At 42.3% G+C, this 26,384-nt stretch overlaps 2 protein-coding genes across 2 annotated transcripts; both read right to left on the minus strand.

Annotated features, from left to right (window-relative positions):
* Positions 1-1,428: 1,428 nt before the first annotated feature.
* On the minus strand, positions 1,429-3,973 carry LOC124002204 (homeobox protein six1b). The gene is made up of 2 exons (XM_046309549.1): positions 3,137-3,973; positions 1,429-2,217 (listed from the first exon to the last, which is right to left on the minus strand). The coding sequence occupies exons 1-2, from the start codon at positions 3,694-3,696 to the stop codon at positions 1,923-1,925; spliced, it is 855 nt and encodes a 284-aa protein (XP_046165505.1). The 5' UTR covers positions 3,697-3,973; the 3' UTR covers positions 1,429-1,922.
* Positions 3,974-10,015: 6,042 nt separating this feature from the next.
* Positions 10,016-18,590, minus strand: LOC124002005 (homeobox protein SIX4-like). The gene is made up of 3 exons (XM_046309216.1): positions 17,713-18,590; positions 13,554-14,239; positions 10,016-12,531 (listed from the first exon to the last, which is right to left on the minus strand). The coding sequence occupies exons 1-3, from the start codon at positions 18,438-18,440 to the stop codon at positions 11,900-11,902; spliced, it is 2,046 nt and encodes a 681-aa protein (XP_046165172.1). The 5' UTR covers positions 18,441-18,590; the 3' UTR covers positions 10,016-11,899.
* Between the last annotated feature and the right edge of the window lie 7,794 nt (positions 18,591-26,384).

The raw sequence follows: 26,384 nt of genomic DNA on the forward strand, positions 1-26,384 counted from the left end.
ACCTGCATGGCTGTAAATGGTAAATATTCACTCCACTGTATTTGGTAGACATGGTAGGTTGGTGGTCATGATAGGTTAAGAAACAGTCCCAAATGACAACCGCCTCTGGGATGCAGACTGCCCCAGGCCAGGGTTCCTCGTGCTATAGCCGGGCATAGCCCTGCAATCTTGGCAATCAGGAGATCTAATGCTAGCAGCAACTGGTTCAGATTAGGCCCAGGAAATCCTCCGTGCTCTCTGTTCAAAACAATTTACCCTGACATGAGCCGAAGGGGTAGGGGGGCAGAGGAGTTGTCCTCTGTTACCAGAAACTTTTGGAGTGCAAGTGAGACATTTTTCAAAATATGACGCAGATATTTGGCCCAAAAAAAAGTACGCTATAAATGTTGTTGTCCTTTGAGGATTGCTTTACAGCCTAACGCGGCTGTAGACCCTATTCAAATCAGTCTTAAATGTGCCTATTCGATATATTCGAATGACAATGATTGCAACAGCAATTATTCATATTATTACAGTAGTGTTATTATTTGTATATTGTTTGTATTATTATAAGACAATTTTAGTAATATGCTAATAACTAAAATAAGAAGCAGATTAGGCTACTGTTGTTATTATTGTTGTTGGTGATGGTGGTTTTATCATTGAGCTTTCAAATCCCATCATTATTATAGGATAGTTAGCGTATAACATGAGTGATAACAGGGTTCAATACTAATTGTATTGTAAATTCTAAAAGTTGTGCATGATGTTGAACAAGGATGAAGGAGGGAGTATTTAAAAAACATAAATCAATTTCTAGGTTTATTTGTTCTTCGTAGTAGGCTACAGATTAATGTAAAATCACGCCTGCCGCAGATGGTGTTGCTTTTCCGTGGCCCAGAACCGACAGAACAAACACTTGGAGAGAGCAAAGTAAACATCGCAACACAGACGTAATGATCCGCAGCGCTCATGGAGCACGGGCGAGAACCAGGCTTCTTCGCCTTGGGCAAAACATGGCTTTAAATATCATCGACAATACTACTCTGTTGTGCATACCTCGTGGTCCTTTTTTTAAACGAATTATAACATTTTGGGCCCCACATTTTACAGTTCCCAATCCGGATGTTTTGTTGTTATTCTGAATCGATCATGTTTTGAGTTTTGACCCCATTAACATATCTGAAATTCCACGTTGGGTGAAAATTAAAGCAACAATTTCAAGGAAAGATTAAATATGTCCATTTTGTCTGGAGAGTTAACTAGAGAACTTTGACCGTGGTTTCTATCCATCCAAATGGTGACATAGAGGCCTAAGAAACTAAATGTGCTTTTCGAATACACCCTGCCCAAAAGTTGAACAGATATTTTGTAAGGTTTGCTATCATGGACGTGCGTAAAATGTAGATGGCTCAATGCTATACCAAGGAAGAAAACGTGACCAAAATGTTTTGGTTTATTATAGCCCATATTTGTTCTCCATGCTCTACATATCTTTGAGGGATGAATATAGGCTATGATATAATGCTATTTATTTTATTGACTGGATATACAAATAATACACATTAAACAAATTGACGTCTCTTTTTGTTTTATTGGAAACTAATAGGATTTTAATGAAAACGTCGCTTCTTAGTTTCCATAGCAGGAGGTTGCTATAAATTTGATCTGAACAAGAAATATCATAAATTAAGCAAAAGGGCAGTCCAGTTTAAGTGTCTCGTTGACTTAAGAGTTCGTAAAAGGGGGTTTGATTGTATTTTCACGGGAAGGAGGGTACCTCCTAAGTCAGGATAAGCGCATAAAATAATTGCGTTATAGTTCTAACCAAATTTAACGACAGACAGAGGTCAGTCTAGTTATAAGGTACCATAGTGTAATTTCATATATGTACTCAAGCTGGTAGAGTTATCAGTCTTTTAAAAGATAGTATCAGTTTGCCTTTAGGAGCCTAGATCCACAAGGCTCGATGTTAGAGGTCCCAGCAACGAGTCTTGGAGTTGGTGCGGGTGTCCGTGCATTCCATGCACCGGCTGTGCGCCACCGAGACCCGTCATAGGGTAAGAGGAGACGCCGGGGTGACTCATATTTCCCTGGAGCAAAAGCACAGAGTTCTGATCAGGGCTTTGTGGTGGAGAGAACTCATCTTCCGAGCTGGACATGAGCGACTTGCCGCCATCGAGGGGAGACAGCTGGTTCTGTTTGTTGTTACCGGAGTTGTTGTTTTCGCTGTTTTCTCTGAGAAGGGAAGATGTGTAAAGACGTTAGAAATATAAATGTTTATAGCATACTATCATACCACTTTGCGGACTATAAAGATTGTAACACAAAAAGAAACAAGTCAGCATATAGCCCAACCAATTCCTAACACTCGTATTGTCGTGTAACTATTTTAACTATGCAAAAGTTGAGTACAGTCATCATTTGTTTGTTGCATGATTTCGTGGTGGTGATTCACGGTTGTGAATAAACAATCTTGGACCCAGGTTTACAGAATCGATAGGCCAAATACAAGTTAGACATTTCAATTATAAGCCAAGAACAAGCCAATCCAAAATTGGTTTAAACATTAGTATAATGCAATTAAAAATATATTCAATCCATTTTTTTTATTTTGATATTTCAATTGCAAAAGGGAAACTTTTGATCACACGCAATACTTTTAATTATTGCATGAGAATAATGTCTTCTATCATAATGATTCCATATCTTGACCACTGAAACCGTGACCTGTAGCTCCAAATATACATGTATCACTGTCTAAATAGCTATAACTTATTCTGATGCCAGAAATATTTAGAACACTATCGAAATTATAAGGATACAGTCAATAGTTGGTCATTGGTTCCATTTCAAACGTATGTTGGCTATAGGTTTTTGTTTTGGGGTATCACACTAAATGTTTGAAATGTAATTTACAGTGGATAAATTGTAATTTAAAATGGTTAAAACCCTTTAGTATAAATATATTGTAATATTAGTTGGGCCTTCTAAAAATCAGCATAAGGGCATGTCACTTTAAATAAATTAGTTGGGAATTTATTCAACAAAATTCCAACTCTGGTAAATTACGCATGTGATTATGTTTAGTTTATTCTTTCCTAGTATTAATCCTACTATGGCAACATTTGATTGTACTTTTTTGGTCAAAACATACCTTTCTTTAGCTTCTGCGGCTCTGTCTCTCTGGCGTCTGTTTTTGAACCAGTTGCTGACCTGCGTAGTGGTCAGTCCCGTGGCCTCGGCCAGCTCCCTTTTCTCTCGCGGGGAGGGATAGGGGTTATGCGTGTACCACTCTCTAAGAACACCCCTGGACTTTTCCTTAAAGCAATAGCTGGTCTCCTCGCCGTCCCAGATTGTGCGGGGCAAAGGGAATTTCCTTCTTACCCTATACTTCCCCACCGCTCCAAGCGGTCGGCCGCGCAATTTCTCCGCCTCCACGTAGTGCGCTTTCAGCCACAGCTGCTGCAGCTTGGGATGGTTGTGCGGGGAAAACTGGTGGCTCTCCAGGATCTTGTATAGCTCTCTGAAGTTCCCTCGGTGGAAGGCGACCACCGCCTTTGCTTTCAGTACACTTTCATTCTTGTGGAGGTGGTCACACGCTGGGAGAGACCAGAGAAAACGACCGAGCCTCTCGAGGTTACCTCCTTGTTGCAGGACCTCGCAGACGCAGGCGACTTGCTCCTGGGTAAACCCAAACGAAGGTAGTATTGACATGATGTCGGGTCTCAATCCCCAGCCCAACGCCGATATCCAGAGGGATTGCTGTTTTTCTGTCTATATATTCTTCACTGGTTTGTTATTGTGTTCCAGAACCCAGTGCAATCCGGCGTCCGGACAATATCCACTCCACCCCTGATGCGCACGGGAGATTCGGATGTTGATTGTTGGGACAATTTGTTCCTGTTGGAGATATGTCAGGCTTAAAGAGAGCGCTGCGCGATTCGTTGATTGGCTCTCCCATTGCCCTATACCCTGGCAGCCGAGCAGAACTGGGTTTGCAGCTCCGTTTCCTCCCTGGAGGGAGTACGTCAGGGGCTGAAATTGGAGCCCCCCCCCCCATCCCATACTCCTCTCCAGCTTTAGCTGAGGGAGCAAAGGTACCTAAATGCTAATCAATTATTACAGATTCTTAAAGAGCATTTTTATCATTCCCTTCATGCAGGACCTCCCATGTTTTTGGAAAGTTCCAGACAAGGCTTGAAGTGAAGTACAAGAGATCGATGAATATAGCTGAAGTAATTTATTCCATCTCCATGCATTATTAATTATTGTCACTGTTAACCGCCCTCATCTTGCCACCGAGTTAATGGCACGCAGAATGTGTATTTCTCTCCAATTTTTCATAGTCTATTAATTATCAAGTAGTGTATTTTATGAGGTGATATAATTTAATAACTTCCTATGATAGTTATACGTGCCATTACGTACGAGTGCCTGCCAAAAAGGTTGGGTCTTTTAGACAGGAAAGAAACGTTAAAGAAACGTACAGATATTTATAATGTGAATAAACATCTTATTCCAAAAATAACGTAGGATAGTTCTTTGTAAGGCTTCTATGTCAATATTGCAAGATGGTCTATTGATGAAAGATATAGTCGCCTAACACGTGTAGGATATTTTACTGAGCTTTCAACTGAGATTTGCAAAAGGCATCGTGTTGTATAGAACCTGGAATCTGATTAAATATATTTCCTCTAACTTTGTCCAAATAATAGCCCCAATGAACCAACCGTTATGATATTCAGTTTGTGCATCAGTAATGACGTATATGCCTTATATTTGATTGGTGTGACTCCTCTTTACGCATGTGCACCATAGGCCTACCCTATGTGTTAACACATCGATGGACATTTCCATCGATATTATTGTTATTATGTTTTTTTTTTTTATGTTCTTTTTTTGCAGCTTGTTTAATTGTTTCAATTTCCAAAATCATTGCCTAAACCACGAGTCATACATTGAATCGTTTTGATGTTCAGTTATATCTGCTTTCAGATTTTTTTTTTCGTTTCATTTTGCATCAGTACATTTTAGGCTACGAACAGTACTGCATTAGCTGTTCATTTATTATGGTGTGAAATCTTTATATTTCTACGAAATTATGTACATTTTTATTCCGGCCTCCCCAAGGTTATTTCCCTGGAGATAAATCGTCTCTCCACTGCTGTCCTCAATGTTGTGGCGTGAAACATAAAACCTATCCATTAGTAAATGAGTTATGTGAGTCACGGGCTCTTGGTCGTTGAGTCGTTGTTTTGAAGGATAGATCAAATTTCTTTATCTTTCCCAGGATTTGCAACTTGACTCTCCGGCAACACGTTGAGAAGTAGACACCGGAAAGGAGCATTTCTAGGGCAGCCAATATTATTTGCAATATTATTTATTCTGTCCGTTAGGCCTACATCTTTAACCAATATCTGATTTTACATATGAAATATAGATCTCGGGTTAAATGTTATAGGTAATTCACTGTTAACATATTTGGTATTCTACACACCACTAGGCCTACCAGTTAAAAGGGCTTAATCGAGCTTTGGTTTAATACATTTCTGTGGTTTTAGACACATGTAAAAACTAACCTCGTGCTTGGATGAGAGGCGAATCTAGAATATCCAGCTTAATCTGTTTGAAAATAATGGCCTATACCATAAAGATTATACAAATGATTTAGCGGCACTGCTGTAAATGGAACTTCCATCATAAAAGCAAATGAACGAGGGTATGCAATAAGTGAAGTGTAAGACCCAACCATTTGCTGAGATTATTATGATCTCAATTTAACTGCCTCCTGATGAATTCATGCACAGTAATGTATAATTGCTCGATCTATTCCCAGTTGTATTGATTATAAAGGAAAACAACATCAAACGAGCATCCAAAGTATAGCCTAAAATTGGCTGAGAGATGTGCATTCTGTCATGCAAATTAGAACATACAAGAACTGATGATATACGTTGAGGTGGGCTATCGAAAACGAAGGCCCCATCATTCAGTGAATAAAAGGTGCATATTGTGCGGTTGACCGGTCGGTCCTCGACTTTAGGCGGAGGCCTATGGGGTTCGCTCCGCTCAGTTCTCTAAACCCCAGCGCTCCAGCAAATGAGCTGTCTTATGGGCCGCTCTCAGGTTTCTCTAATATCTCTACCACATTGCGCCGCGCCTCCTCCTTTAACCCGAGAAGCCAGGGGGACGTGCCCAATCTTAGTTCAGGTCGTGATTATTTCAAGATGTGGACTCCCCTCCACTGCCCCCGGGCAACGATGACGATTGGCGACGTCTCTGCTACTGCACACAACGACGGTGGATGGAAAATGAGAGGGAGAAAGAAAACAATCCACAAATACATACCGAGAAAGCACTTCATAAAAACGTCACCATATCTCATATCAAACCGTCGGTCTATATGTGGCGTTTTGTGACTGAAGCTTTTTTCTTTATAAAAGGGAGGAGAGAGTAAAATGATGAAAGTCCAGCAAGACCGGGTTCACACAAGCAAGCAGATGGTTTTCGCTTAATCAAAACTGCTATTTCAGCTGTTGACTGGAACAATGCTGATACTGTTCAAATTGGCTGAAACATTTGGAATGTAGCCTATGTAGTCCATGGCTTTCCTTAATATATCTAGCCTGCTTGGATAAATCAAAATAATTCGAGACGTAGCTCAGGCCGAATAATTAATTGCTGTAAAACTATTTTAAATTAAAAGGTGGGCCTATAATATTTGACACCCCGTATAATTCGTTGCATAGGCCTATATATCTTCAAACTATGCAAAGTATGCAGCAAACATGAAATAAAAATGAGTGCCGTTAGACAACATCAAGTCTGGCTTAGATTACTATATTTGTATAACCCTAATGTTGTTGTCTTTGTAAATACAATTGTTTGATTTTTTTGCAGAATCTTTTGATAATTTAACTCACTCACTTGAGACGAAGTATAGGATATGTGATTATTAATTACCCCAATAGGACTTTTTTCCTCAATACTATTAGTTTGAATTAGCCCATAGGCCCTGCCCAGACCTACATTTTTGTTGTAAAACATACAAGCCTATTCATCACTTTAAGTGCAATACTCCGAATTGGTTGCTTTCTCAAAACACAACTGTTGACATGAGTGAGTTAAATGAAATTGGAGCCGCAATTATCAGCTTAACAGAGTTTCCTGTCATGTTAGAAAATTAGCCTTGTATAAGAGCACTGCGGTCACCTCCCATCAAAATCATTACGGCTCACTTTCCTCGCAGTGCTACCTCATAGGCTACAAAAGGCTATATAGCAGGTTAGTAAACAAACGTTGGTCCTGATGTTGTTAAACGATAATTCGATTAAGAGGCTTTACCGTGGCGTTCTATGTAATAAAACAACCAGAATGTTTTGAAATGTGTTGTCCTCATTTTCTAAACCACTTGACCATTAGTTTCAGACAATGTGTAGGTTACTGGTAGGGAGGGGGCGCCAGTTTATAAACAACAACCCCATGGCGTTATGCACATATCGAGATTTGATATTCACAATGCGTAAAACGGACCCTCCAATTAATTAGGCTATTTGGAGAGAATATTTAGTGTTCATGTTTTTATGTGCTAAATTAAGTTCACCATTATCTTTAAAGGCCTATGAGTGTTGGTAACACAACTAATAAAACATATATAGTAAACATTGATTAGGTGACATTTAGCATGGGGGAAGGAGCTGTCATGTTTGTATTGCTTTCAGACAGAGTCAAACTCCTTAATTGTCATATGAGTCTTATTTTCGTCCCTCCTGTTACAGAGTGGTGTGTTTCTATGGGAAATACAATTTCACCAGTGTGGCGTGGCGATGATGCGGACTCCCAGCTGTTGCCTCTCTCTCAACATATCCCATTTCAGTGGAGAACAACACCCCAACATGTGTGCGTGCACCGGTGCGCGTGTGCGTGTGTGTGTGAGGGGGGAGAGATATAGATATGGGTAGAAACACACTGGCATGTGTAGTGCACGTTTGGACCGTTTTTACGCATATGTTATACGTTGCGGTTATAGTGCAGAACCGAGCATTAAATTGCCCCAGGTCGCACCTTTTCTTTTATTTGTCGTTGTGGGTGGAGGACTGAACATGTGCATATATTTTCTCACGCCTGATAACAACTCAATTATCTGATGTCGAAGTCAAATATTGCGTTGTGGTTTTGATGGCGAAAACAACTTGGCCTATAAGCTAACCCCAGTCGTTCCCAATGGATTTTAGGCACACACACATCTCACATTGTAAACGTCATAGAGTGCGCGTTTAAACACCAATTTATGATTGTACTTATATTTGCTAACTTTAGGTTCATTTATTTACATTTCACTTTCGGAACCCCACAAATGAATCTCCGTGGGTAAAGCATTGGTGGTGGGTCTTTTGGAGCAGCGCAGCACCCAGCGACCCCTGGCCTCTCATTAGTGGGATGTGGAGCAGCGGAGTACCGCGCTCCCCAGGTCATGTTACATATGGCTTGCAGTCTGCTGCGCCGCATTAAATGTCAGCTTTGAAACCATCCAAGAGATCAGAGGTCACCGTTTTTAATAAGGCCTCGGTTCTGGGGGGGGTCCCTTCTTTTACGGCTCGCCCGCGCATGTTTTACAGTGCACGTTTTAAATTGTGGACGAAATTATACATCTTACTTGTTTAACTTTTTGGTAACATTATTATGTGGTTGGATTGGTGTATTTGATGTTGAACAATAGCTGCTGGACACATCTCATGTATAAAGTGTGTTATTTTAAAAGTTACACATCTATAAGTTACTTTTTAAACTTTTTGTTTTCTAAATATGCAATACATCCATCAATTAAGGTTGCCTTGTAAGCTATACTGTAATACAACTAATGTAGTAATATTGCCAACAGATGTTCTTCAAAATAGTGTTTAGTCTTCCTTTAAAAGGACTGACTGTGCTGTTCATTTTCTTCTAATCTACAGGCACAATAAAAAGGGGAAATTTGAAGCTTTCTGGGGCCCACACCCCATGAGAACATTGGCTCCCTTTTCCAATCAGACTTTGTTCAGGGCTTCAACAAAGCCGTTTCACCCTCTTCAATATTACAGGAGGCATCACCTGATACCTAACAATCAGCTAATCCAATGCCCATGGCAACGAAGTCACCAGTGCACAGGTAACCATACACCAGTTACCTGCCTCTCCCTCTCCTTTTTCTCCCCCATTCTCCCCCTCTCTCTCCATTGAATGAGCGGAGACAAACACCTTCTGTTTATTTGGGTCATCCGTATAGAACCCATAAAAATGATCTACGAAGAGGATAAGACCTGAAGTCCAGTCTCAAAACCACTATAAATTCTCCATCTACCTATCCACCCATGCATCCATTCCCCCGCCCCTTCTATTCCCCTTTATCTTAACTAGCCTTACTTGGGAGCCGGTGGAGAGAATCAGAATTGGGTGGAAGATCATTAAAAATCCCCCAAAGCCATGTGAGCAGTTCAGGATATCTCTGTACAGACTATACTATACTATACTATATGCCATTTAGCACACACAGTGCCTGTGAATGACAACCCTTCAGACTCATTCATCCATATGTGGATCAGCTGAGTGAGGCAGGGTTATCCCAGGGAGAGGGCCCATGGATAGGACTGTGTCGAGCTATGGACCCCCCACCCCTAAGAGCAGTACCTCTGGAAATCTCATTGCTGTTTATTTGAATTACGGCGGCTGAGATGAGAATAGGAGGGTTAATGAACACCAGGTTGCCAGGCATGTGCAAATGATCACTGCAGGTTTGCAGAGCGCAGTTCTAGGCTTGTTGGATCAGGGCATGCCTGTTATACCCCCATCCTCGCAGAGGTTGGCTTTGTAAGCCTTTTAAATATATAGAAGACGTATGCTTCCCGTCTGGAGAATTTAGGTCCACTGTAGACATAACATTAAACACAAACCCAACTCACATGTTTAATTAATAAATAATCTAGAAATTATTTAGTCATGGTAAAGGAGCCAAATGAACACTTTTTTTCATGACAAAAACTAGTAACAGTTTTATATTTTTATAAATATAAACTTTTAATGCAGTATGGAGATTTAGAAAAATACATTCACATCATTTCAGATTACAAACATACAGTTCAAGCTAAAATAAAAAACAATCTGTTTTACCACATGCCTATGGCTTATTTTTGGTATATGACATCAGAGCATGTAGACAAAGTTGTTCTGTAATGTAATCTTTATGTCAGTTTGCAGTCTGTTCATAGCTCTACTCTGAGTGAGGGTTTAGGTCATGGAACCTGACAAAGGAAAATGTACTGGCAAGTCTCTATGTACATGGATCTGTGTCTTAATGTCTTACTGTTACGTGTAAATTACATTTGTTGGTCATGCGGTTGAGATGGGGCATTATGGTTTTGTGTTGTGTGTCTGTGTGGAGTTCGTGTCTTCAGTTGTGAAGTGCTCCACATACATTTGTTGATGTATGAGGTCCACTTACTCCCTACCTCAACATCACAGGAGATGTCTGGCTTATGCACCTATCTAATAATACCAGAAAATTACCCAAAGTGGAAGAGCTTTATCTGAAAACCATGGAAGTTTGCATGTGTCTCACTCTGCACCTATGCATCAATCATAGAGGGTAGAGAACTTGCTAGTCACACTCAATCGTATTTAGAAAATAACAATTTAAAGTAAAAGGCACTAGTAACCAGGACATTTGAATATTCTTAACTCAGTTTGCCATGCAAAGGGACACAATAGAAATCCCTCTCCATAAAAAACACTTTCGATTACATGTGGTTCTCCTCCCTCAAACACAATGCTCCCCTTCCAGTTTCTCATACAAACAGGCACAACAGTCAATAATATAAGATGCTTGCATCTTACCTTGTAGACAAATATAACTGATGTATATTTTTGCAGAGACAGTTTGAGAGACATTTCAAAATGAATAATGGGACATACTGTTGCCAAAATGAACAAACAGCATATAGTGGTCTTACTGTGTTCAAATAGATACGGACTGTGTCACAACCCCTTTATAACCTCTCTCTGTCTCCAATAATGGATGAAGCTTGAAATATGTTTTCACAGTATAGATTTGCTATGGTTTGATCAGTCCAGAGGGAAAGGTAGGTTCTTTGAAGCTACAATCTTCTGTTATAGTGTTTTGATGCTAGTGCAAATTAGGAGAGGTCAGTGCAGACTGACATTCTACGGGGGCAGAAAGGCACATTCATTTCTTCTTAAGTCCCCCGAACAGAAACCATGCCATAAATATGATGAATCATCCTCAGCCCACATGATATGTAACAAATGATGAATGTACTATGGAGGATGGTAGACTTGAATGACTTTCTGAGAATTTGAAGAGGTCTAAATTGCATAAATCAGCAACTGCTGTGCACAGTGATGGTCCTGTTATTCATATGTGGTTTTCAGTGCAGCAATTGTAGTGGTTTAGTGAACATTTTCACAGAGACGCTCCCCTCCCCCTATTGAAGGACCTTTTTGAGTTGACCCAGATGACGCATTTAGTTTGGAGAAACATCCTGGTCACATGACCAGGGCCATTCCAACACCTGCTTCTGTGGATCAAGTCCACTCAATGGGAAGTAGCAGGTGTTGTATATAAAAAAAAAATGCACACTTAGAATGTGGTTCATATGCATGCAAGGGACTTCTCGTTCGGACTTTCTGTGATGCATAGAGGAATCGGGGGTTTTAAAATCATTCATTAGGATGACTTCATGGTGCCAATCCAAGGGGTTTGCATCTGAATAGAGTGCATGTAAGGTAAAATGAACACAACATTAGCAAATAATTTAACACTTAGAAGAAATGACGGGTAAAAAAACACACAAAAAAGTAAAAATATTCACCACATCACTGCTTGGGCAGATTTGAGTGCTTATGAAACGTCATAGGTTACAGGTTAAAGGTCAGCCATATCCTCGTCCATCTGCACTGTCTGTAATTTGGCCAGCTCCTTCTCCTCCCCCGGCTCCATCTCCCCACACATGACCCGCACCATCTCATTCACCCCATCGCCACTTGCGTCCACCTTACTCTCTGACACAGACATGTAGTTGTTGTTCATGCCAGGGCCCAGGAGGTGTGAGGAGGGGACAGGTTGTGGGTTGTGGCCCCTGAGGTACTCAGGCTGGAGGTGGTGTCCGTTCGGGTCTGTTTGGGCCATCAGAGGGGTGCTGACGGTGAGGGTGGTGTAGACCTCAGGCTCTGGACTGGAGGAGCTGACCATGGTTACATCAGAGGAAGGGGTGGGGCCCTGGCTAGAGGGGACCTCCTCTGAGTTTAGGGGGGCTGAGGAGTAACTGAGCTGCCCACTGGTGTCCAGGTGAAGGCCATGATGGTAGGAGTACACCCCACCGCCCCCGCCTCCCTCCATGGGCTCCTTCTTGATGGAGGTCTGTCCAGTGTTGCCCATGCTGTACAGCACTGTGCTGGGGTGCATGGGGGCCATGGCCAGCTTGTCCTGATGGTGCTGGTGGTGGTAGGAGTCCTCACTGGAAGAACTGACTGCTACATTGTTCACTTGGATTGTACCTGGGATAATCAATGACAGGACATTATACATCTTATACTCCTTAAAAACAGTACTTTATACCCTTATCTCTGAACCACTATAACCAACTCCTGCTCAACTCGACTAACAGTCTTCCAAATCTCTGGCTTCACTCTTACTGTACTGTTGCTGTATGTTCTTAACTTCCAGCAGAAATACATCAGAAATCTCTGCTGTGTCTCTCTCACACCTGGGTTTTGAAGCTGACCCTGTGGGACACAGGAGAGTTGTATTGATGTAAAAGTCTGTTATGGGCCAACAAAAAGGCATTTTTTTCTTTCTATTTTACTTTTCTGTTGTCCTGGTATGAAGTCTCTGCTTTTTGTCAAAGTAAGTGCTGTAATGACTCTCTCCTCGTTAGTAAGTTTTTCAGCCCTGTAATTGTCTGAAACAGATTCTCCTCTCTCCCCCTGAGGTCAGGAGTGTGCAGTGATGATGACTTCAGAACCTGTGTTCTATTCATCTCTATAATTTTCCAGGACCACCATATATCGCCACACAAGATAATGGACTGTGTGTGTGTGTGTGTGTGTGTGTGTGTGTGTGTGTGTGTGTGTGTGTGTGTGTGTGTGTGTGTGTGTGTGTGTGTGTGTCTGGCATGTACGTCGAGCCCCAACTCATTGCAGTGCAGTAACAAGCCTCTGGCCTCAGACCCAAAGTCAGGAAGGCCAAATGCTAAGGCAGCTTAGACATATCGAACGCATAACAGAGCTGATGACTACACCCATTGCTATTTCAACCCAGGACTCATTCACTTTATTGAAGAAGAAGAAGAAAGGGATTTGGTTGCAATATTTGAAAGGTTAGGGTCAACTACCACCATATTCTTGTAAATGCACAGATAATGTATCCTTCATTAGCAATGAAGAAGACATTAAATCCTGAAATACTCTAAGCAATAATTATTTCTCACCAATAACCGTTATCGGCAAAACTTCAATGTGGGTTTTAAGTTTTCAATGTAGCTGACATAGAACTGACAACCAGTTTAAAGTCAACCCACCTTGTGAGAGTGCTGAGGTGGAGGAGCCAGAGGGGAGCTGCAGAGGAGGAAGACCTACATTGCTGTTGAGCAGAGATGCCCTGTTGCCGTCAGATATGCCGCTGTGCACATGGACCTGACTGTAACCGCCCAGCTGGAGCGTCCCTGAGGACGAACTGAACGTGAGGACGGACGAGCCGGCATTTTGAGCTGCCATGCCGTGAACCCCCTCCAGTTTCACCTCTGCCCCGTTCACACAGCCGGAGTAGGAGGCGTAGTCCACACCGGAGCTGCCCAGCCCCTTCTCCTGGCCTGCCTGCATCTGCATGTCCACACCAGAGCCCCCCATCAAGACCCCCCCAGAGAGCCGCTGGGGGTTGAAGGCCAGGGGCTGGACACCCAGGTTGAGCCCGTTGAACAGGATGTTGCTGGGGGCCTGGAGGTAAGACGAGCCACCGTTATGGAAGACAGTGGAGGGGTTACTGGTCACTAGGTTCCCGTTAAAGAGAACCCCACTGCTGGATCCAGGGGGCATCTTGATGTCCCCAATCTGTTTGATGACCAACCCACTGTCCAGAGACCCTGTCTGCAGGGGGAGGGCCCCATGGGTCATCGCCCCGTCAGATGAATTGGAGAGGGGGAGTGGAGAAAGCTCTTCCTGTCCTTTACTAGACTCATCCTCTGTGCTGTGGTTGCCATCAGATTCACTGTGGGGAAAAAAGTCAGAGAGAAGGGACAGTGAGATATAGAAAGATGCTCGGGGACTGTCGGAATGAAATATGTCCTCTTCTACACTTTTGATAGATTTTAATAATAGAATTGTGTGAGGCAGAATAGAGGTCAGAGAAGTAAGTTGTCCTACTAGTTTGACTTACAGTATGTTGCTGTCTTTTGTGAGCGCAGAGGTGGAGTTTTACTATTGACAGAGTGAGTGAGACAGACAGATTTTGAAACCAAGATAATCATAGGAAGACCTGTGAGAATGTTGAGAAAGTGGGTGTGACTGTGTGTTTCTCACTCAGAGTGGTACTGTGTTTGTGTGTGTATGTTGGGATGTAAATTAATACAATATTGCATCACTCACTACCAAGGAATAAACTGTCATTTCCTGTAAACAGAAGGCTACAGAGGGTATTGCGAACGGCCCAGTAGATCACCGGGACCGAGCTCCCTGTCATCCAGGACCTCTATACCAGGCAGTGTTAGAGGAAGGCCCTAAAAATGGTCAAAGACTCCAGCCACCCAAGTCATAGACTATTCTTTCTGCTACCACACGGCAAGCAGTACCGATGCGCCAAGTCTGGAACCATTAGGACCCTGAACAGCTTCTACCCTCAAGCCATTAGACTTCTAAATATACTGAACAAAAACAAATATTCAACATGCAACAGTTTCAAAGATGTTGCTGAGTTACAGTTAATTTAAGTGAATCAGTCAATTGAACTAAATTCATTAAGCCCGAACTATGGATTTCACATGACTGAACAGGGGCATTTGGCCCACCAACTTGGGAGCCAGGCCCAGCCAATCAGAACGATTCCGCAGGTCAAGAAACCCGGATGTAGAGGTCCTGGTCTGGCGTGGTTACACGTGGTCTGCGGTTGTGAGGCCAGTTGGACATACTGCCAAATTCTGTAAAACGATGTTGGAGGCGGCTTATGGTAGAGAAATTAACATTAAATTATTTGGCAAAAGCTCTGGTAGGCATTCCTGCAGTAAGCATGCCCATTGTACGCTCCCTCAAAACTTGAGACATCTGTGGCATTGTGTTGTGTGACAAAACTGCACATGTTAGAGTGGCCTTTTATTGTCCCCAGCACAAGATGCAACTGTGTAATGACCATGCGGTTTAATCATCTTCTTGAAATGCCACACCTGGTGGATGGATTATGGATGGATTATCTTGGCAAAGGAGAAATGCTCACTAGCAGGAATGTAAACAAATTTGTGCACAGATTTTGAGAGAAATAAGCTCCCTTTATGCATGGAACATTTCTGGGATCTTTTATTTCAGCTAATGAAACATGGGACCAACACTTTACATGTTGTGCTTATATTTTTGTTCAGTGTAGTTACCCAAATAGCTACCAGGACTATGTGCATTGACCCCTTTTTGAAGTAACTCTTTTGACTCACCACATATGCTGCTGTTACTGCTTATTATCTGTCCTGTTGCCTAGTCACTTTAACCCTACCTATATGTACATGTATATCTCTTTTACATCATACCCCCACACATCGACTCAGTACCGGTACCCTTTGTACATAGCCAAGTGACTCATTGTGTATTTATTGTTTGTGTTATTATTTTTCTATTTTTCTCTCTGCATTGTTGGGAAAGGCTGTAAGTAAGCCTTTTTACTGTTAGTCTACACCTGATGTTTACAAAGCATGTGACAAATAACATTTGAATTGTTTTTTGATTTGAACATGCAAAATGCCTTATTATGTGCATACTAAGAAAAGTGGCTGACTTGTCAATGCAACTTAATCGATCCCTCAAACTGTCTTAGCCAATTGAGATAGTGATAAAACCTCAAGCACAAGTACATATAGAATTTTATAGAATCTTTGTGGGCACAACAACAGAGGTGAACCATGGAGATCTCTCAAACATTGCTTCAAAGAGGTGTAGTGACTCTACCAAAAGTTTTACCCCGTGGAGAATACATTGACTTATATCTCTCCTTTATTTAAACTCCTTCAGGACCTAGTAGGCTTGGACGACAATACAACCAACAGTGGACCTACCATTTGGTGCAATAAATTCCAGGGTGACAAATGTCAGCTGTGGCAACGTGACAATACAAATGGGCAATTCATTTATTTGTCATTTGGTGGTGATTGGTATATGTTTTGCTTTATCTTTTTGTTTGCACAACTTCACATTTTAAGTTTTGTAATCTCAAGAAAATATTAAGAAATCGAACAATGCCATTTCCAATTGTATTTTTCATCATGAGTGAGTGACTGAAACAGCTGCATTTCCCTCGCTACAAAAAAAAGACTCGCTCTCTGAAATAAAGAGCCTCATTGACTCTGAGAAACTTCTGCTTCATCGTCTTGAGGCCTGCAAGCCAGTTGTTGAAGAAGGATAGCTTATTCCTCTTCTCCATAAATTAACTTAATAACTATGGCTTATAATCACTTATTTTGTCACTCAAAGGACAATATTTTTCAGTCATTGGCAATATAATTATTGGTCTCCACATACTGGAATGAAGTGGATTGTAAACACAAAAAACGTCCTTCGACCAAAAATGCCTGTGAGCTGTTTATGACATCATCTTTCTTGAAGTGTGTGTGTGTGCGTGTGTATGTGCGTGTGTGTGTGCGTGTTTCAATTGCTTTGGCAATGTTAACATATGTTTCCCATGCCAATAAATCCCTTGAATTGAATTGAGAGAGAGAGAGCGAGAGAAAGAACTCACCTCCACCAGGTGCACACGAGCTTTGTTCATAGAGAAGAAAACATAAAAAGAAGGGAATATATCTGCCTGCCCGTGGGTGGGTTTTTTTCAAACGAAACGCGGAAGGGAGGTTTTCTGATTACCCTCGGCTTAAAAGGAAAAGTAAACAGCTAAAGTGATTTATGTGGTGAGGTATTCAGTTGGTTTTGAACACACATAGGTGAGGTATTCAGTTCGTTATGAACACACGCACGCACGCTCGCACGCTCGCACGCTCGCACACACACACTGTCAGGAGACTATATAATTGTTTCATACTATAGGCTAAATCTATAAAACAACTTAATAATAACACCATTTAGACTATAAAAGTTATATTCGGAATATAGCAGGCTAATGTTGGACTGGTATCCATGTTCTTAGCGCCTGAACACTCAAAAGAAACCCGATCTGGATGTCAACAGCCTCATATTTCAAAACATTAGTGGCGTGTTTGCTACTTGGCACACTTTTTTGTTTCGGAATTACTAATCTAATGTTAATTATTTACGCTGTCAACTCACACACCAAGCTCTATGGGCGATTATCATGCAATAGCCAGAGGCAGTCATGTGTGTGTATGATACAAGGAAAACCAGCTCGACCTTGCCAGCAATAATCTCAAAAATAATTCCTGGTAATGAATGTACAATTTAAATGTGCCATTACGCACACTATGCTATTTGCGTAAAATCAAGCAATCAACGGATACTTTATTTGTTCTTTCTCACCTTTTTGATTGCGCTTCGGATGGGTTTCTGTCCCTCTGTCTCCTGTTTTTGAACCAGTTGCTGACCTGCGTCAAAGAGAGTCCCGTGATTTTAGCGAGGTTTCTTTTCTCGGCTGGAGAGGGATATCTATTCTGCTTGTAGAGATCCTTCAGTGCGTTGCGGGACCGCTCTTTGAAGCAGTATACTGTCTCTTCCCCGTCCCAGATAGTACGGGGGAGTGGGTACTTTCTCCGCAGGCGATATTTATCCACGGCGCCCAGGGGTCTCCCACGCGCTTTCTCTGCCTCGGTATACCGTGCCTTGTACCATAGGTCTTGCAGCGAGGAGTGATTGGACGGACTGAAGCTGTGGTTCTCCAAAATACTGTAGAGCTCCTGGTACCGAGCCTGATGAAAAGCGACGAGAGCTTGAGCTTTCAGAATGCTTTCGTTGCCGCGTAGCAGGTCACTCTGTGGCAAGGACCATAAAAACCTGGCCAGCCGGTCCACATTGCCTCCCTGCTGCAGAGCCTCGCAGACGCACGCCACTTGCTCCGGGGAGAATGCCAGGGAAGAAGTCGCGCTCACCAGAAGTTCACTGTGGACCGCATCAGTGTTCGAAGTTGCGCGCTCCATAGACAACTCCGCGGTATCGAGCGCCAGAAGCTTGATACACTCTTGCCTGTCCGTCTTCACATTTTCCTTCTGAATGTCATTTGAAATTGTGACTTCTCCTGAAGAAGAAGACATTTTTCAAGCCTTTCCTGGTAAGTCACTCCTCCCTGGTTCCGGCAAGCCTTCAGCCGATCAGGTTACCCCCTCGCCATGCGAATGCGATCGAATATCTGGCAGCAGCTGTAAGTGGATAGCGCTCCCCTTTCGTTCCAACGTGACTTTTACTCTGCGGGAACTGTAGCAAGAGGGCATTGGGGTCTGTCTGCAGGAGAGCCACCCGATTGGCTACGAAGGGCTCCGCCAGGGAGGAGCGACCTCGACCAAGAGACGAATGTTTGGTTTGCAGCTGTCACTCAAACATGACGTACAACAATTTCAGAGGCTTACCTGTACAAGGTGAATGTGGTTGGGATTTTGATATGGGAGCGGAAAAGACTCTCCATATTGTCTGCATCATGTCATATATTTTTTGATTGTACCAACTGAGCTGTGCGATAATGGACTGCCCCTGTTAGCTAAAGTAAATAATTTGTGATATGCGTACAGCAGCCTACTCTTTATAGCCTACGTTATACATTCAACTCCAACATCGATTAATATAAAAAAACAAACTAATGAAAGTTTCTTATGCGTTAGCTCAGTTAATGGAAATGATCTGATAGGCTATTTGATTATCATAATGCAACAATAGCTGATACAAATACCTATTATTATTAGGCTCTGATTATTAGACTATTATTATTAGCAATGTTTTTTTGCTGATTACTATAGTGAGTTTCTCATGTTTTCAAATAGGTAATCTAACAGGCTATCAAATGAAAATGCATAATTTTAGTTTAAAAAAATGAAATAAGCCTAAGCATTGTGGAGCTCTGAAAATGTCGTGTGTGTGTGTGTTTATTCTTGTTTTCATAACCCTACATTTGAAAATAACAAGATTTATCACTATTACGCATTTGTCCACTTAGTGAGGTGCGCTATGAGGGATCATTAACTAGGAACCGATCTTACCACCGACGTTCTTATCGGGACAATTTAAATGTGACACATTTTACCACTTGTGCGAACTGCTAAAGATATATTGATAACTTGCTAGTTCATTGTTGACATCTATTTTCGGTGCTTTGTAGAGATGGACAACCAAGGGTGTCCGAGATGCAAGACAGCAAAATACAGGAATCAGTCCCTGAAACGAATGGTGAATGTTTGTGAGTATCAATTCATGATAACTAGCTAACGTTAGCCTTCCCAGCTATTAGCTGCATGTTTTCAATCCATGCAAGGTGGCAATGTGGACCGGCTGGCCAGGTTCTTATGGTCCTTATATGTATGTATGTGTATTATTTAGCCAGACAACTACAATAAGACATATCAAATAAACTGTAATGTTAGTTAGTACGTCTGTAAAGTTTGTCAAGCTGAACGCGAGGAGCTGTTACCTTTTGGTGCGTGATGTCAACATTCATGTTTGCTTGTTTTAATATGTTCTTTCTATCGGCAACATAAAAACGTATATTTGTCTCAGCGTGTCTTGTTTACAAGCTTTTACAGTATGCACACGTTTACTGAACAGCGCTGGCTTGTTGTTTGTGAGACGGAAACTGTTCCCATATATCAATTCTGGTTGATGTAGTCGCTCAGTATCTTTGAAAGTAACATTAAAAAAAGATTGCAATAAAGCTGTTCTCAAAATCCCCTCGGTTTTTTAAGCCCAGACATCCACCCAGTCTCCGTGATGGAGAGGAGACCTGTTGATTTTATGGGTGTTGAAGCTGATGAAAATGCTGGTGTCTGCTGGAGCATATGTTCGACCCTGCATGTTTATTGACCGTACCATCAGGAAGTGGCTGTGCTTCGTCATCAGGTCAGCCCACTCATAACTCAGAGCTTCTGTTCTGTCTGGACGCAGGGTCACACTGGGAGAAAATTGAAATAACTTTGCAATAAAGCAATTTAGAGGATCGCCCTTCCCTAGCTCCGGTCACCTTGCTGGTGCTCTTCAGAGCTGTTTACCAGATCATCAGGGTGCTGCTAGGAAACTGCAACCACACACATTGGGATGTTGTATTTGACTGTCGCGACTGCTGTTTATTTGACTAAGGTTTGGTGTTATATTGTTGATGTGCAAATGTTGTGCGAATGTTGTGCAATCTCGGAACCCAGAACTAAATCCGATCTGTCACTGGAGATAAGCCTAATCTTGACAAAAGTGGTATTTTTTTCATAGTCAACAGTGTGTAGGCTTATTTTAATGAAATTCTAGAAACAAAAATATCCTGCCCACCTATCTGGCTGTCTGTCTGTCGGTCGGTCTGACTGTCAATTAGTCAAGCTGTGGCAAGGTCTTATCTGCATTGGGGAGAGAGTCTTGCTGACAGCTGACAACGCTGTGAAGCCATCCAGTCTAGGCCGTCCCGTGCGCTATATGGAACCACTCCACCCTGCATCTAAATTTAAACCCCACTGTGGCACATTTACTGTCGCCGTGGCCTTCTGTTATTTATTACCTACGCACGATGACGCAGGACCTGTGTCCTTTGGCGACGACACAGCACAAATGCCGGTGGGCCAGGGATATTACCCAGGCTGGGTAGGTACAGATCAAGGAAGGACTGATAGGGATACCTCTGCAGGTGGAGGCTAGGTTCTTGTGTGTCTGTTGGTCACTACCCCTTTAGAAGGCAGAGTGATGTAGATTACTCTTTCCCATGCTGAATGATCTACCTTGTAATTTATGACATTCATCTTCCCATTAGTTAAAGAGTCAATCAAATGTCCCAGTGTTTTCTGGCTGTGGCTCCTTACGTTTTAGGTGTTACTGGCAGGAATGGGGCATCACAGTAGGTTAGCAGTGTTTTTTGTTGTTGAATTTTACCCCTTTTTCTCCCCAATTTCGTGGTATCCAATTGTTGTAGTAGCTACTTGTCTCATCGCTACAACTCCCGTATGGGCTTGGGAGAGACGAAGGTTGAAAGTCATGCGTCCTCCGATACACAACCCAACCAAGCCGCACTGCTTCTTAACACAGTGCGCATCCAACCCGGAAGCCAGCCGCAACAATGCGCCGGAGGAAACACCGTGCACCTGGCCACCTTGGCTAGCGTACACTGTGCCCAGCCCGCCACAGGAGTTGCTGGTGCGCGATGAGACACCCCTACCGACCAAGCCCTCCCTAACCCGGGCGACGCTAGGCCAATTGTGCGTCGCCCCACGGAGCCTGGGAGCGAACCCAGGGACTCTGATGGCACAGCTGGCGCTGCAGTACAGCGCCCTTAACCACTGTGCCACCCGGGAGGCCAGGTTAGCGGTGTTTGATGGCCAGGTGATTACGACACAAAGGGATCTCCTGCCTGGGCCCACGCACCACAGCTGCTTGTGTGGGAGTCCAGAGCATGGAGTCCAGAGCATGGAGTCCAGAGCATGGAGTCCAGAGCATGGAGTCCAGAGCATGGAGTCCAGAGCATGGAGTCCAGAGCATGGAGTCCAGAGCATGGAGTCCAGAGCATGGAGTCCAGAGCATGGAGTCCAGAGCATGGAGTCCAGAGCATGGAGGGCTTTATGTGAGAAACAGGTGAACCAGCCCCTATGTGGCTGCATTGTTCCTACCTTCAATAGTGTATAGGAGGAGGAGGAGGGAGGGAGGCAATGTCACTGGCTGTTGGGGTTGCGGAGGGGGAGGGGGTTGTCTTTGCTGTGCCAGGCCCCTGTTTACCTCCTTTCTGACCTGCTGACAGCTGCAGATGGGAGAGATATGAGCTCTGAGCAGGACAGGTGAGGGGGAGGACTAGAGGTGCAGGGCTCGCTCACCACTCTGCTACAGTGAGAACAGTTCTGGGAGAGGGGAAGAGACAGAGGGAAAGATAGCGTATGCTAGAGAAATCGTGTGGATGATGCTGGACATATTACCGTATAGCCTCAAGCCCTTATGCCCAGCAGCAGGAGAAAGGCACAATTTGAAAGATGATGCTGCAGTAGATGGCAGGCATTTTATGGGCTCTTGACCTATTCTGTCACACCGTGTATTAGTGATGTATGGGTAGACTCATAACCCGCAGTCCCCGTGCTTATAACCGCAAAATATTGTGTGGATGAAGGACAGGTGGGTTGCAGTCGGGTTGAATAAAGATAAAACAATGCATTCATAAATCCATAATGTATCATTTTTGTGCAATTTACGCTGAGTGAAATGCAATGCTGCATAAAAAAAAAAAATCTGTTTCCCATGTGTATCAAGAATGTTCCACCACCATAAGGACATCCAGACAACTTGACATAACTGTGGGAATCATTGTAGTCAACATGGGCCAGCATCACTATGGAACACTTTTGACACCTAGAGTCCATGCCCCAACGAATTGAGGCTGTTCTGAGGGCAAAAGGGGGTGCAACTCAATATTAGGAAGGCGTTTCTAACGTTTTGTACACTGTGCATATCATTGAGGTTTTTCTTTCATTATTTTAGGCTATCTGACATTAGAGCATAAGTTTAAGTTTCAGGGCCTAACTCTACACGTGCAAAATAGCCTACACGCACAATTGCCAAATGCTTTTGGAAACGGGCAGAAAACGTTAACATCGATCCACTGAGGCAAACAGGACAATGTCAGAGTTGAATTCAATAAGAGAAAAGTTGCGAAGTGGAGAGATGAAAATAAAGAGAGAGGGAGTGCCAGAAAACATAACAAATCTTTCCTAAACATTAGTTATGTGTGATTGTGAGAAGCTATACAAATTCAACAGTCACACGATAGGCCTATGGCACGTCAAGGGAACTGTAGCCTGCTGTTCAGATCGGTTGAATGGAAACTGAAATCTGGACACTGACTAAAGGTTTATAACCTCTCACATAGTCTTTTATATTATCTCCTGCAGAATTAAGCATTTCTTGCAGTAAAATTATACACCAAATGTACGTTTTGACTCGGGAACATCAGAGAATATGACGGCTATCTTTATCAGCATCATAAAAGCTGATAGTATTTCAACCACATAAAATATAGATCCAAGCCGAACTGAAATCTTATCAGAAAAAGGTTGGGTCGTTTTCACAGCTGTACATTTCCTTTACAACTAGCACAGGAAATCGTTCCCGATTTTTGTTGACTTATTGCATTTTCTCCTCAGTCCCTAAATATCTTTGATCTGCAAAAGAAGCAGAGATGACGGAGAACTTGACCGATATCAAATATATTGAAGCATTCATTCTACCGATTTATGGCATTGTTCTGGTGAGCAAGGGTTTATATAGTCTTCTAGGTCAACATATAATGACAGAAGATAAGCTGCTTGTATCTAATTGTAGACAAGTTGACTAACAAATAGCCTAAAAAAATGTCTGAAATTATAAGCAGAAACATATCTAAATGAGGCAAATAAAAATCCTGCATCCACTGTTAATGTTGCGCATTGTGTATTCTATTATTTTAATTTTTTTCTCTCTGCATTGTTGGGAATGGCTCGTAAGTCAGCATTTCACTGTTAGTTTACGAGGCATGTGGCAATAAAAATGTATTTGACAATCAGAGGGGCCTATTCAAATGGCTTGTCTGAGAGGAGCTAGCCTGAAGATGGCAAGTTCACTTTGAAAGTCTCCTCCCTCCAATCTTCTCTTAGTTTCACCTCTTTGCTCTACAATTACAGAGGATTTCCCCTGTGGAAGGGTCCGTTATGTGGTCCATTTATTGGACAGGGGGCAAGCTACGCCCAACTCCTGGACCTACCTGATGAATGGGCTCTTTGTGGGTCTGTGGAAACAAGCAGCAAACCCCCCTTTTACCTCCATATGGCCAGGCCTATACCTCTCCTGTAGCCTGGGGCCACAGTGAACATCTGCCCCTACTGGGCTGCACTCGAACAGGGGGCCCTCTCATGGTCCTGGGGACCAACCACGTACAGGATAATTTTTGTTTTATTTATGTTTTTTGTGTGATAAATCCAGCAATTGTTGAACACTAGGCCAATTTGCTCATGTTTTGTGAGATCTTTTCTATACTAGAGGGTAGTGATGAACCGATATGACATTTTTGGCTGATACCGATATCCAATATTTTCCTTGCCAAACAAAATTATACCGATACGTATAACAGATATAAAAAATTGCAGCCTTTTTAAGCATTCTAGTACAGTTAAAACACACACATGGACGCAGCGGTCTAAGGCACTGCATCTCAGTGCAAGAGGTGTCACTACAGTCCCTGGTTCGATTCCAGGCTGTATCACATCTGCTCATAGGGTGGCGCACAATTGGCCCAGCGTCGTCCGGGTTTGGCTGGTGTAGGCCGTCTTTCTAAATAATAATTTGTTCTTAACTGACTTGCCTAGTTAAATAAAGGTTACACACCACACTGACCAAAAAGTTATTTTGTTGGTATTTACGTATGTCCCCATTACCAGTAAAACATAATCAAAACCTATTTCTTTCACTTACTTGCTGTGCTGTTTCGGTGTTTCATTCTCAACCAAGATTTCTATGGAACGCTGTTTGGGTCTTTGAGTGTCAAAAAATACATTATTTAACCCTACTTGACATGTCAAATAACACCATTTGACCAATCAGGACCTGAATATTACTGCATGTCACATCATTTAATGCGTTCATAAATCTTTTACGTAGTTATTACACATTGATTACACGATCACTCATATTTCATGTCACAACTATTCATCGATGCGTATGCTATGATGCTGGTGAAGTTGTCTCGCGCACCTACAAAAAAAGCTAGCTCATGGATGCAAACAATGTTCTTACCCAAAACATAGCAAAACCACATCTGTTTCAGTAGCTATAGTTACTTAGCTAACTATATAGCTAGGTGTCATCTAAAATAACCCTAATTTATAAGATCGTTCTTACTTGATTAATGGTGGTCGGACCCATCTATGTGAAGCTAGCCACAATAAGGATTAGCCACAATAGTGGACTTTGCATTTAGCCTTCAAAATAAAAGTATGACATAATTCTACTATTTGTATTAATTTGCATCACTGTCAATGACGTATTTTTATTTTGAAGGCAAACTGCAAATTCCACTATTGTGCCTAATCTTTATTGTGGCTAGCATCACAACACGACCCGGTCGAGCAACACTAGCCAGATGAAGCTACCAGGCTGCTTATAACGTTAGCTTTAGCCAACAGGGTTAAGTAGCTGGCTAGCTATTTATTTTCCTGAACTGAAATTCAGTATCAATAGGCGAACAACAAGTGGCAACCTAGCTAATACTTACTCGCAAGGATTCCTAAATCATTGCTTAGAATAATGAAAATAACAGCAGTTTTTACAGGTCATTGAGTGGCTGCTGCCAACACACTGACACTGACACTGACTCAACTCCAGCCACTTTAATAATGTGAATTGATGGGAAATGATGTAAATATATCACTAGCCACTTTAAACAATGCTACCTTATATAATGTTACTTACCCTACATTATTCATCTCATATGCATACGTATATACTGTACTCTATATCATCGACTGCATCCTTATTTAATACATGTATCACTAGCCACTTTAACTATGCCACTTTGTTTACATACTCATCTCATATGTATATACTGTACTCGATACCATCTACTGTATCTTGCCTATGCTGCTCTGTACCATCACTCATTCATATATCCTTATGTACATATTCTTTATCCCCTTACACTGTGTATAAGACAGTAGTTTTGGAATTGTTAGTTAGATTACTTGTTGGTTATTACTGCATTGTCGGAACTAGAAGCACAAGCATTTCGCTACACTCGCATTAACATCTGCTAACCATGTGTATGTGACAAATAAGATTTGATTTGATTGTTTTCAAGCTGATTGTATTGGTGCTAACTAGGTACCAAGCTAAAGCTAGCTACCCCAGAAGTTGAGGTTGAACAAATTATGCTACCAACGCAGTATTGTAAACTCATCGTTTAAGGCCGGTGTTTGCTGACTTTTTTTTGTACAGCTTTGTGCTACAGTGCTACTCTTATCTTTTTTGACATGCAAAGACCCAAACGGCATAGTATGTATGACGTGAAA

The sequence above is a fragment of the Oncorhynchus gorbuscha genome, linkage group LG17 (assembly GCF_021184085.1).
Source record: "Oncorhynchus gorbuscha isolate QuinsamMale2020 ecotype Even-year linkage group LG17, OgorEven_v1.0, whole genome shotgun sequence".
In the NCBI taxonomy this organism is placed as follows: Eukaryota; Metazoa; Chordata; class Actinopteri; order Salmoniformes; family Salmonidae; genus Oncorhynchus; species Oncorhynchus gorbuscha.